General features: G+C 44.9%; 1 protein-coding gene across 2 annotated transcripts in view; it reads right to left on the bottom strand.

The window, feature by feature from the left end:
* The window catches only part of TTC34 (tetratricopeptide repeat domain 34), a 45,553-nt gene extending 33,734 nt beyond the window's left edge, over nt 1–11,819 (bottom strand). The window contains exons 1-4 of one of the 2 annotated variants that reach the window (XM_032763790.2): nt 11,734–11,819; nt 8,032–9,698; nt 6,311–6,536; nt 841–1,033 (exon numbers count right to left, since the gene is read on the bottom strand). In XM_032763790.2, the coding sequence (XP_032619681.1) occupies nt 841–1,033; nt 6,311–6,536; nt 8,032–9,635 (2,023 nt within the window). In that variant the 5' untranslated portion in view covers nt 9,636–9,698; nt 11,734–11,819. The remainder of the gene's footprint in view (nt 1–840; nt 1,034–6,310; nt 6,537–8,031; nt 9,699–11,733) is intronic. The other variant, XM_032763791.2, reaches the window with a different exon arrangement.
* Between the last annotated feature and the right edge of the window lie 1,989 nt (nt 11,820–13,808).

Raw genomic sequence — 13,808 nt, 5'->3', positions numbered from 1 at the left:
GGACCAGAGCGGTCAGTGGTGCACTGTGGGATACCTCTAGGAGGCCAATAATGTCGATTTCCGTCCACACGAACCCTAATCCGAGTTATCACTTTCGAATTTAGCGCTACTCCTCTCGTTTGGGAGGAGTTCCGAAATCGATCTAAGGAGCCGTTTAACTCGATATTAATGACGACGTCGTGTTAACGGGTACAGCGTTAAATCGGTATATCGGCCATTAAACCGATTTAAAGTCGCAGTGTAGACCTGGCCTTAGTGTGCTGCCCTCTCCGCTAAGGGATGATGCCTCCCTGCTGCTAGCCATGGCTGGGTTCTGCAGGGGAATTTCCAGATGACCAGAATAACCAGCATGACTTTTCACAGAATCATAGAAATGTAGGGCATTTCAAGAGACATCAGCTCCAGCCCCCTGTGCTGAGGCATGACCAGGTAAACCTAGACCATCCCGGACAGGAGTTTGTCCAGCCTGTTCTTAAAAACCTCTACAACCTCCTTTGGAAGCCTATTCCAGAGCTTTACTCCCCTAATATCTAACCTAAACCTCCAGGAACTACATGGAGCCCAACCAACTAATTTCACACTGGCACAAAGTAGTTGTTGGATGTTAAGGACTTTGGTCATTGTCTATCTGGGCTACTTCAAAGCCAGTAACTTGGAGGAGAGTGATCATGGCATACAGAACCCTTCTTCTGATCCACTTACACCCCCCCTCTGCTCCTGTAAAGATTTTGTTTGCATTTTATCATCATATTTAGAGGGAAACAGAAATAATGGATGAGGATTGACGTCTGTCCACACACTGGCCTACTTCCCACAGAAGTAAACCTCTCATAAGCCTACCTGATGCAATGATAGCAAAGGAAAGGTTGGCAATAGCTTCTTTGACGTAAGTATCTCCCTGCTTATTCTTCAGGATGGTCATAGCCCTGGAGTGGCAGTGCCTTTGCATCAGCTTCCGATCTTCGTCTTTGAAAATATCCATGATCAGCAGGAGGCAGGAAGTGTCTCCGATTTGGATCACTTTCTTTAGCAACTTAACAAGGGCAGAGAAAAAGGGGAGGAGGGTTACATTGACATACATGGAAATCAGAAAGAATCAGAGGCAGCTGGACTGTGGGCACAGACACAGATAAACACTCCTGAGTCTAACAGTCTGAGAGTGAACTAGAGCAGTATTTCTCAACCAGGGCTCATGATCCCCAGGGATGGTGATGAAAAGCGGTGAGGGGTGGGGTGGGTCACAAAGTGTCAACATTTTTATTTCAATTCTAAAGCAAGGAAAAAATGTTTTTTCAAATAACTTCAGTGTAGCCCATACCTTCAAAGTATGTGAGGTCAAATGCGGGAGTTGTAACTTCACCCTTTTCACATCCACACAGGAGAGCTTGCCACCTTGCTCTCCTGCCAACCCTCACCCTTCAAGGTCAAGTATTCCCTGTCAATCTCTTGAAACACACACAAAAATAAATTCGATGGGCTTTGCATTGCTGTGGTTAACACACTTTTTACTTTCCCCTTTATAATAAATGTAAAGGGGAGGGATGACATAAAAATGTTTGACTTTCCATAAGAGACTGTCAACCTTTCAGACACTGAGTGAGAGCCTATCATTTAGAAGGATCTCCAGTCTCAAAGAAGACTTCACATCATGAGGAAATAACCAATCTGGCAATACAATATTTGGGCGTTCAAATGCAACAGCATGTTATTCTCAGGATAATCTCATATCCTAGAAGAACATGAGAGTAGCCATACTTTGGGTCAGACCAAAGGTCCATCTAGCTCAGCATCCTGTCTTCTGACAGCACCCAATGCCAGGTGCCCCAGAGGGAATGAACAGAACAGGTAACCATCAAGTGATCCATCCCTGTCGCCCGTTCCCAGCTTCTGGCAAACAGAGCTGATGGCAGGGGCGGCTCCAGGCACCAGCACGCCAAGCGCGTGCTTGGGGTGGCAAGCCACTGGGACAACTGCCTGCTGTGCTTGGGGTGGCAAAATGCCTAGAGCCACCCCTGGCTGATGAACACCATCCCTGTCCATCCTGTCTAATAGCCATTGGTGGCCCCATCCTCCGTGAATTTATTGTGTTCTTTTTTCAACCCTGTTATAGTCTTGGCCTTCACAACATCCTCTGGCAAAGAGTTCCACAGGTTGACTGTGCGTTGTGTGAAAAAAATACTTCCTTTTGTTTGTTTTAAACCTGCTGCCTATTAATTTGGTGGCCCCTAGCTCTTGTGTTATGAGAAGGAGTAAATAATACTTCCTTATTTACTTTCTCCACATCAGTCATGATTTAACAGACCTCTATCATACCTCCCTTAGTTGTCTTTTTTCCAAGCTGAAAAGTCCCAGTCTTTTTAATCTCTCTCTGTGCGCACTACTTTCTCTTGCTCTGGATGGGCCATGAAACATGGAAACAGCAGACATTTTGAAATAAAGACAGGAAAAATGTTATCCAAAATTCCAAGCTTTGGAGTAGATTTGCTTTGAATTTGGGGAGAAAGCTTGGGTTGGTGCTTATTAGAGATGGTAAATAAAAGGGAAAAGAATTGTGAAAAAATTCACAACATTCAAAGAGAGCCAAACCGAACCATAATGGCCCCAAAGAGATTCGGTCTGATGGAGAGACTGGGGGAAGAATCTCAGTAACTTATCTGGGCCACAAAAGCAAAAATCAAGGAATTCATGAAAAGTCATCAAAGAACCACCCCTGGTTAGTACTTTTTACAACTGAACTGACAATTAGGGTAAATGTGTAGGTCCAACTATCACAACAGAGGGATTCTTCCCTCTAATGTCCCCTATGGTGCTGAAGGCCACTGTGCTGCTATCTTTTGGATGATAACACATAAACCGATCATTAAAGATCCCATTTACAGTATTTACAGGAAGAACAATGTTCTGGCTAAATTCCAACTCAGAAAAATCACATTTGGCTATGGTAAGTTCTCTGTGCACTTTCAGCCAGGTACTGTATTGATTGTTCAAAAAGTGGCTGTGCTCTGTTACACTTCGCCACAGATGAGTGCATTTTAGTGGTGGGTGACATGAACTTCATTTCATTCTCAAAGGGCTTTTGGGATGGAAGGTTGCTGGGTAAAGGTCAGGTTATCTTTATTATCTCCTTTTAGAAAGTGTGCTTTCCATTGCACCAGAAAGGCAAGTTCACAACTTGGATAGGTATTTTTTCATATAAAATATGGTGTAAATAGAATAAAGAGGCATTGAAGTCAAAATGAACGTAGTGATTTCAGATGCTCCCTTCCCCGCACTCCTTAGGTACCAATTCTGATGAGAAAAAGCTGAACTAGGCTCCATTCTTCACTGCCATATGGATGCAGATGGGCATATGTAAAGCAGATGTCAAATCTCACCACTCCAGGATTGCACCTACCCTATACACTTCTGCAGTGATGGACATTTACTGCAAAACAAGTGCAGGTGGAGTAGTGCAGGCACGTGAGCTGCCACATTATGGGGCAGGTGGCAGTGCAGGAAATTTGCTGCTGTCTTTTAGACACTGATCTTCAGGATTTTCTCAGTGTTCCTGATGGCTATCAAAGCTTGCAAGACTTGGAAAATTGTGGAAAGGAAAGAAAAACTTCCACAAGAAGTTTTATGCCATCAGTTTGAGTTCAAGTGTGATTCCATCATGGAATATGCTCCCTTGGGTAACATGTCCTGGCCAAAGAGTAAAGCAATGGATTTTCAACCACTGTTTTTGTGCACATCCAAAAGGGAAAAAAAAAATGGTGACTCCAAATAACAAGTACATTAAAAAGTTTGTTCAAAGTCAGACTTTCCAAGGACTATATGTGAACTCTGATGAGTGGTATCATTCACTCAGAGCTCTCACATTCTCGGCTCATAGCACAGAAGTTTTATACTCCACAGGGAAAAAATAACACATTTGGTTTGATGGAATACTTTTCTCCTTTTCATCTGGTGGATTTATTACATAGTTTAAAAATGCAACAGTGTCCTCTGCTGGCAAACTCCGGTCATTTAACTGTTTAATCTTGGCAGTTATAACTGCTTAGCAGAAATAAAAATTCTCAAATCCCTTCCAATTTAACAAGCAATCTCCTTACGCCCACAAGCATTTGTCTCTTTTATCCAAGGACCCCCAAACACTTCTGCTAGTGATATTATATTAAGCTGAATATTTTTCTTACTCTATTTATATTTTAGTGGCACCTGCAATATGCTTGGCTCCACCTAGATCTGCAGGAAGACACACTTTCTGACCAGGGAGCTCCCATTCTAAAGTAGCAAGTATTATTAATTATTATCACATTTGGATCAAATGAAATGTGGAAGTTAAAGAACTTGTTAAAGTTCATGCAGCAAGTTTTTGTCCAGGAATCACAGATGTCCTGACTCCTAGAGCTTTGCTGTAGCCAATAGATTCAGTGCCACTGCTCCCACTGTGCATCAGATAATGGCTACTGATTTCCTCCTCCATACGTATATGTGGCACTGATGCTCTCACCATGGGATGCCATACATTGTTAGGAAGTTACAATGAGTGGATGTGGTTTTACTGTGGCAAAACACTTCTTCCTAGAGTTTCCAAACTTGGTTTCAGTGGGAGCTGTGTGTATGCAATGAACATGATAACCAGTCTGCAGGTGCTGAGAGAAAGATTCTGAATATCAACTTACCTTGGAACTTGAGTGCTCTTTAAGACAAGCCGTTACCTAAAACCAGAGAGGGGAAGGGACCTCTGGTTCTCTTAGTAAGTACCAACCAGGGTCAGAGCAAGAAATGGAGTTCTTTGTACCCCAACTTCCTAGTCACTCACCTTCCTGGTAGCTTTTCACCTGATGGGTCAAGTATTAGGTTTCCTAGGTTGGGTAGGTGAGGGAATTAGATATTCTCAGATTTTAGGTGAACGTAGGATTTAAACTGCATTTCTCAATCAAGGATTTCCACCTGTGAGTAGAGCGAATCCACAGAGACTCGGCGGCAGACAGTAATTTTTTACCCATCCACTAGGGAATAAATTTCACAAGATTACTGCTTTATTTACAGGGCCATAAACACAGACATGTTCTCTGCTTTTGAGAGACGTGAATCTGCTAGCCTGTGAGATCCTAAAATAAGGCAACAATTTGCAGATCTTCTTGCTGTCTTATGTAGCCACCGGGAAAGAGTTACAGAGACTCATTAGCAAGACTAGGTAGCTGCAGAAGAAAGGCAATAGCTATTTCCTTCCCTTTTAAGGGAAAATTACCAATCCATCAATGATATTACCACCACAGCAGCACATTCAATCATGCTCTATCTAGTTAAAAGGCTCTGATGAAAGGTGTCATTAAATGCAATGGGATGAATGGGCTGCATTTGCTTGTGTCTTTGTGCAGCCTGTGTTACAATCCAAGAGCTTCCCCTTTCAAGCCTGAGTTTGGATCATAAAAGTTCTGTTAGGCCAGGTCTACACGACGTGCGAAAATCGATTTTAGATACGCAATTTCCACTACGAGAATAGCGTAGCTGAAATCGATTATCTAAAATCGATCTACTCACCCGTCTTCACCGCACGGGATCGATGTGCGCGGCTCGTCATGTCGATTCCGGAACTCCGTTGGTTTTGGTGGAGTTCCGGAATCGATGTAAGCGTGCTCAGGGATCGATATATCTAGATGAGATGCGATATATCGATCCCTGAGCAATCGATTGTAACGCGCCGATATGGCGCGTAGTATAGACGTGGCCTTAGTGGCTGGGATACTAAAATCTAATTTTAGCTCTGAACTTCACCATGTCTCCAACCCTGAGTCTGCTGCTATGGAGTCTTACTGCACATCAGAGATTTTAATTTAAGAGGTGAGATGCACTTGACCAGGATTGTATTATTTTTGGTCACAATAAGGATGTTATCCCACATGTGCATGGCACTATTTGTGCCAAAGGCTCCACACTGCTGGGTGAAGGGATCTGTAAGTAGGTCCACTGTAACTAGCCACTGGGAAGTGATGAAGCCCTGGAAATTCATCTGAAACTTTGCACTCCCCAGAATTAGAGCGGGTTGATAAGTTTTTAATTTGAAAATCTCCAGCAAGAAAAGGGACTAATTTTTCACGAAAATGTTCATGAAAGATTAACCCATTTCCCAAGCAGCTCACCCCAGAACTTTGCCAATTTTCTTGTCCCAGATCACAACGCACAAATTGTTCATTTCTCACAAACACCACTCAGTGCATATGTACGGCATCCCTAACATCAGCCAACGAGAACTGTGGACTCCCCAATCATTTCACCCACAGGACTTTGTCTTGCCCGTTTTGCCAGCCAGATACTTTTTTACCTGAGTCCCATCATACAAGAAGCCTTTCTTCAGCTGCAACAGCGCCAGCCTTGCCAGGATGGGAGATCTCTGGGGATTCCTAGAGAGGGCGACCAAGAGGATTCTGTGAGCTTCTTCCACCCGATCCAGCTGGTACAAGGCATCGGCACACAGGATCTGAGATGCTTCATCAGAAGGGTCCAGCTCCATCAAGAGAGAAGCCAGCTGGTGAACCCCGAAAGCATCCCTGCATAAACAAAGGAAGAACTGCTTGTAGTTCTGGTGGAGCTTCTTAATCGGTCAGACAGTGCAACTGGCTCTGAATGAGCCCCATACTACAATGGCAGCCAAACTTCACTGTCTCCAGCGACAGAGAACTTCCCGTCGCTTAAACATTTGAGCCACATTGTAAAGGTTTCATCAAATGCCTATTTGTAAATGAGCTTATAAGCACAGGTAAAAGCCTGGCTTCAAAAGAGGGTACAGGTCCATGATGGGACTCCTAGACACTATTCAATACAAATAATAAAAACAGTAGGTATAGAAAATCATGTATTATCTCAGTTGAAGAACTCTCTCCTGCTAAAAATTGCTATAAAACACTGACACGTGTACATGAGAACAACCTTGTTAGACACCCTCCTGCTTTAAGAACAGGAGTGGGACTTAGGAGATCTGGGTTTTAGTCCAGGCGCTGCCATTGGGTGACTATGTGGAAGTCATTTCCTTTCTGTGCCTGTTTCCCAATTTGTAAATGACACTGACCTGCTTTGTAAAGGGCTTTGAGATCTACCAAAGCAAAATGCTTTATAGACTTAGCTATTATTAATCAGAGACCTCTCTAAAGTATCCCCAGTTGTATAAGCCAAACTGTGCTCCATTTGTCACCAAATTTCTAAACTCATTTCTTTTCCAGTCTTTAGAGCTGGTCAGAAAATAGTTGAGTATTTTCCAGGAAGAATATAGAAATAAATGAAAAAAATAGTGGTTTTGAAAATGTTTTACAGCAATTTTCTGTTTTTTTTGGCTGAAAAACTGAAAACTGGAGACAAATGTTTTTGATTTTCAATTCATCTTTGAAAAAGTCGACAATTTATAAAGAAATAAATTTTTTCACAACCCTTCCACCCCTCCCCCCAGCAAAAAGCCATTTTTCATTAAAAAAATCAACTGAAAAATACAACCAGCTCTGCTAATCTTATTTACAGCACCCTCAAGTGGAGCAGAAACTTGAATGGATTTAGATGCCATAACTCTGCTTTGATTTGTTTTTCCACTTAAGTGTTACATTCGTTAATTTAGCATTGGACAATGGTACCAGACTGCCAGCCCTGGACAGGAACTTACTCTTTTATCCTCAAACCGGGTGCAGCACAGATAGCAGAAAATCAAGCCTCCCCTGCAGTCATTCATCCCTGATCTGGTCGGACCTCTTTTAGAGCACTTAAGAGAGTTGTCTCCATGGCTCATTCAGTGCTTGAACTCTGCTGAGACTTCCAGTGAGGGGGCCTATTATCACCAAAAATGACTGACTGTTTTGGTGACATGGATATTTACTTCATGAGAAAACAGAGTGAGATCCCTCCATCTCATTTTATAAAGGACACTGAGCAGCCCTCACATGTTAATGGCTTTTGCCCACTACCAGTTTAGGCTGAGTTCCCACCAACTGGTGAGCTAGACATGAAAGGGTCTGTATTCCATTCCCACCCACCTGAACAATCAACCCGCTCAGGCCATACCCTTCTTTTGTCAGGAATCCATTCAGTCCTGCTCCTTTCTTTTGCCTGAAGGCTGAGCTGCCTTTTGGAGATGTTTTTTTCTGGAGTATCTTCTGCCCTTCTTCCTGGAGCACCTTCAGGAGCAGCCCTCTTTGGTTCCAGGGCACATAGGATTTGACAGTGAGGATGGTTTCGTCTAATCTCAGTCGACAGGCAGTGATATAATCCAGGGCCGTGAGGTAAGGACTGCCACCCAAAATCCGGATAAGTCCCCGCCCGCACAGGGCTTTCACACAGCTGTTGGGGTGTGGGGAGTCATGTTCGATGACCTTCTGGAAGTCCAGCAGGGCTTGCTGACAGTCATTGGCGTGGAGGTAACAAAACCCTCGCAGGACCAGGAGGCTGTTGTAATAAGTATTTTGGTCAGACTCCAAGAGGTGGCTGCAGATCTTCAGAGCGCTGTTGACTTGCTTGCTCAGCAGCTGGCAATCTGCCAGCCGGACACTTAGCTCACGCCTGGACCCTGGGGCGATCTGAATGAGGAACTGGAGAGTGTGGATGACTGGGGAAAGCAGTTCTGTGCCAGCATCATCTCGGAGCTCAGACCGAGTACGCACAGCTTCTCTGTAAGCCGCAAACTCTACATGCAGGACAGCTCTGGCCTGTTCTTTAATCCTCTCAGTGTCGCAAGATGAGAAAAGCTCATCAAAGTGCTGCTTTGCTTGGCGAAGGTTTATCTTGAAGGCGTCTGTCAAGTCCTGCATCATCTCCTGTGTCCGCCCACCTAAAGAGAAGTAAGCAGCGGCTCGGCCTAGGAGGACACCCAAAGCTCTCTCATCTCTGAGCTTGCTACCTGCAGATAAGGCCTCCATAGCCTTGCTGTAAACTGCCACACACTCCTCGAATTTGTGTTTCTCATAGAGGTATGCAGCCTGTGCCCGGCATACCTGGATGCCATTCGGTGCCACGGCAATGAGGAAGTCATAACAGTCACTCAACTGAACATCCAAAGCCCTGCTATCTGGACCTATCTCCCGATGCACTGAGAGGTAATCAGAGAAGGTCTGGATCACCAGTGGCAGGTGTTCCCTCTGCCTACTGCATACATATGCCACCGTCTCAGCCTGGTGCATCACAAAAGCTTGGATATAGTCCACAACTCCATTCCCAGATTGCGTCCCCAACAGCACCCAGGCCAAAGCCCTCATCAGGAGCAGCTCCACTGAGTGTTTGGGATGAATGCTGAGCAGGGCATTGCACCGGCTCACCACATCTTCATAGCGCCTCTGCCTGAGCATGGCCTCTAGCTTGAATACAGAGGAAGCCAAGTTGTTGGGGCTTAGGGTGGATAGAAAGACTGCAGCTATTCCCACGTTGAGTGACATAATGGCCAAGTTGTTGCAGTGTATCCTGGGAATCTGACTCTTGCCTGTGCACCACGTCTCCAGGGTAGCTATCACTTTCTCCCAGGGCTCCTTCCCAAGGGACTTTACTTTCTGCACTGCCAGGAGTGCACTGCAGCTGAATGCAGCCATGTAGAAAGCTGTGGCTAGTGGCAGCTCATCCATAGCTAGGTGCTGGTCCCCTTCCTTGCAGAGCTGTGTGGCAAGGTCCTGAGCTGACATTCTGAACACAGAGGCATTTACATCTTCAGCAAGTGTCGTTTCACACACAGCACTTTCAGGTGCCTGTAGAACAGAAATTAGAGCAGTTAGAACTAAGCACATTGCCACAGCTCATGGGTATCCATTGTTTTTTCTAAGCCATCAAATTGACAAACAAGGGCCTCAGATGTTTTGAAGGTCACAGAGTCGTACAAAGAGCAAAAAAATTGGTCATTGAAAAGTATGCACCTATAACCAAAAAACGGTCCCTCCCCCAAGAGCTCACGATCTAAGGATATGATTGTAGACCTTGGATGGATACAAGAATCAGGGGGAGCACAGAATATGCTACACAGATCTGCATGTGGAACAGAGAGGAGAAATTTGCCCTCAGTATTTTACGCTGAACTTTGTTGTTAAATTCCATTTGACAACATATATGAAATATTTTCAGCATCAAATATTGGAGAGGAGGAATTTAAACATATTTGTGTAATAAACAAACCTACCATTACTCTGCTGCTGTCTTCTAACTATCTCCCTTCCCCACCAAGCACATCTTTCTCTAGCCTCCAAACCATAGAGGGCTGTTCCCTCCCTTCCCCCAACCATGCTTTTGGACCCGTTGTATTAATTTAGATGGAACATATGGGCCCAAAGAGTCAAAGGTGTTAACATGATCCAGTCACTATCCAACATTAAACAGTTTTAAATGAAGTTTGAAGTTTGGGATGCGGAGACCTCAGCTTGGTAAACCCAACATTACAAATCATTTAAACCTTTTATGAAAGATACAGAAAGCAAGAGAAAATAGTTAAAGCATTGGAAAGGTAAAGTATTAAGAAAGGCTTTCATTTTTAACAACACCTCTTGCTCCTTTTCCTTTTGCTGGAGGAGCCACCCTCCCCTTATTTGACAGTCTATCAGATGGTATCAAAGATGGCAATCCTAGGGGAAAAGAGAAGAAATTAGCTGCTGTTATTGCTGCTGTTGTGAAGGGCCAATCCCGTTTCCTAAGAAGATAAAAGAAGACAAATGCTCATGAAAGTGGAAAGAAAGGAACAGCAAAGCTGGAGAATGCAGCTTCTGGCTTTGGTATTGCAGGAAAACCAGGCCCAGCACATAGTCTTATCAGCCACTCCTGGCAAACAGCACCCGCCCACAGTGCAAGCCTTCGAGACTTCAGTCTCATATCTCACCCCAGAGACAGCAACCCGCCCCAACGGCACATCAGTGAACTAGTTCAGGTCTAATTTCTGAATCCCCAGCTCTCAATAAATTCATCATCCCGTATTGGCTTCCATGAGAACAGAGGCTACACAGCACCTTTTACTTGACCAGCAAGCGCAAAGGTATATAGCCAGCTTTGGGCCCGCAGAAGATACCATTTGGTGCCCTGTAGTTGGTGCCTTTTATAACTTGTTTCCCAAAACATTTGCTGCATCATCCAAACTGAATGTTTACAATTTTTTTTTTAAAAGAGGAAATAAAGTGGATGCTCAGAATGCCAGTTCTTTGGTGCTGGGGCTGTCTTTTCATTTTGTGTGCGTGCAGCACCTAGCTCAATGGGAGTTAATTTCCAAATGCCCTTCCCTGATTCAGGCGTTTGCTCTGTCCGACTCTGCTCTGATATGTGCTCCTCCCATCACTTTGTCTGACCCCCTCGCTCCTCACCCCACCTGCACCATCAGACTCCTTCTGACAGCTGGACGCTGGGAAAGAAACAACCACCCACCCCACTGCTTTGCCTGCTGTTTGCCATTCCTCAGACATTGTAGCTTTTCTGGGCACGCGGGGAAAGGGAGGAGGCAATTTGAAGCCTGTCTTTGTTTCTGAAGCTGGGGGGTTGGGTGTGTGTGTGGGGGATGGGGGGCAGACTATTGGCACAAGTAGCCAAGTATACGTGGATTCTCCCCAACTTTGGGATTGGAGGGAATGGGGGGTGGGGGGGGGACGACTCACATTCTCTCCTCCCACTACAAAAAGGTGGGAATCTACAAAGGTTAGACAGGGACCAAACCCAGAGCGGCTCACTCCCCAGACAATGGGACAGAAGAGCAGAGGAAACAAAGGACAGGGGGCCGGGGGAGAAGGGCACAAGCAGGGCCTGGGAACTCACGTCTGAACACGCTCATGCGGTGGAGGTGCAGGGTGATCTCGAGATTCCTTGCTGCTGCACTCAGGAGAAGTGTCTGCTGCTGGGAGAGATGGGGTGAGAACTGGCTGGCTCGGTTCATCCTGCCACATGCCCTGTTACCCAGGAGACGGTAAACACTAACACAGGCTTCTGTTCCCGCAGGCAGAGGATTGCTGCACAGTGCAGGCACACCGGCCATGGCTGGCGCACCGGGGGGCTCGAAGCCTGAACTGCCAGATCTATCTATCTATCTATCTATCCCTACACACCCCCTCTATCTATCTATCTATCTAGTGACCCTTGCAGTCCCTTCTAACCCTATGATTCTATCTCTCTGTCCTACTAGTCTCATGCAGTGTAGTTGTAGCCAGGTTGGTCCCAGGATATTAAAGAGACAAAGTGAATGAGGTAATGTCATTTATTGGACCAGGTTCTGTTGCTGAGAGAGCCCAGTTTTTATTTCACCCACCTGGTCTCAGCTAGACATTGCTGCTGGGCTGAGGTAGCTATGACCTAGCTGCAGTTCCCCCCAAAGGAGGTGCTTTGCTGTCATGGTAGAGGCATGTCATTGTTTCCCTTCTGCTCCCCTCTGGAGTCGGGTGAAACAGTGATGAAGTGGTGCCCAAAGTCATTCACCAGGGCTTTGCTGAGCTCCCTGACATGGCAGCTGTATGTCGCAGAAGCAGCTCGCAATGTTACGGAGGAGGAAGTGTCAGGCCACAATACGGCACCTTTCTGCTGAATATCGCAAGGCGCTCTGTAAATGTGGGTCATTCAAATCCCACAGGGAGTTGGCTTACTAACTTTCTTGGGCTCCTATGAAGATGCCAGCCTCTGTCATTATTCAGGAAAAATACCCATTGCAATCAGTGGTGGGGTCTGGCCCATGAAAAATGGAGAGGGAACATCAAGATTTAGTCTAGGATAAATGAAAAAAAATTAATCATTTTTTAAAAATATAGTTTTGTTTTAAATGTAACCATTTGGTCTCACCCAATATGGCCGTTCTTAGGTTCTTATGTTCATTCTCTGGCAGATTAGACTGCAAACACAGTGTGCAGTATGTGGATGGGCAGCTAGGAAGGGAACCTGACATGTAAAAAGAAAATGAAACTGACTACTCTATTTTCACTGTCCAAAATAGTGAAATGTGGAAACGGAGCTAACAGATTCAATGGTGCACAATGGATTTTTGATGTTATTAGTCACCGGTAAGTTATATTTTTCCGGATGTGGCTCGCCTGACAGTGCTCGTATAAACCAGAACTGATTCTGAAGTCCAGCTTTTCCTTGATCTGTATTCTTTGACATTCAGACTGGAAAAAATTCCCTATGATGAATATAGATTTTTTTGACAGTTTATTAAGAGATTGCCCATTACTTGGCTTTGATTACTTTCATTTTAATTACCCTAATGAGCCATCAAGAAATAATTTAGTACTGCTGTCACATCAGGGCATAGGTGATATTGCTAGGAAAGACCGGAAGGCATAAAAAGGAACAGTTCTGCAACAGAAATCACATTAGCAAGGACCGAGTTGATCAAACACATGGGCCTCGTTCCTCCTCCATTGTGGTTCGAGCTCAGCTTGTGGGAATGAACACAATGAGGCTGGTGCTCTCGATGGGTTGCAGTCCATGTTTAAAAAATCATTACCCATAATTTGACTTCGCTGTGTGAGGGAGGGAGTTTTCATATCACTGGTCTGGGCATCACTTCCAGGGACATCTTGTCCTGTGGATACAAAGCTCACAGAGAAAGACAATGTCGTCCGTTCATTAAAAAAATATTAATAATTTTAGCACCAGATGAGATGAGGGTTCCACTGTGCTTGGTGCTGCATATGCACATAACAAGAGACAGTTTAACAATCTAAGTGGACAAGACTGGAAAAAGGTAGAAGGGAATAATAGAGACACAGAGAGGTGAAGCAATTTGCCCAGCATCATATACTGAGTCAAGGGCTGAAATAGACCTCAGGTTTCCTCGCTCCCAGTCCTGTGTCCAAGACACCGGATCATGCTGCTTCTCCCGTATGGTAAAGAATTACTGTGAT

Source organism: Chelonoidis abingdonii, chromosome 23 (assembly GCF_003597395.2).
Source record: "Chelonoidis abingdonii isolate Lonesome George chromosome 23, CheloAbing_2.0, whole genome shotgun sequence".
Classification (NCBI taxonomy): Eukaryota; Metazoa; Chordata; order Testudines; family Testudinidae; genus Chelonoidis; species Chelonoidis abingdonii.
The sequence above is the reverse complement of the archived record's forward strand: the minus strand, read 5'-3'. Positions and strand labels throughout refer to the sequence as shown.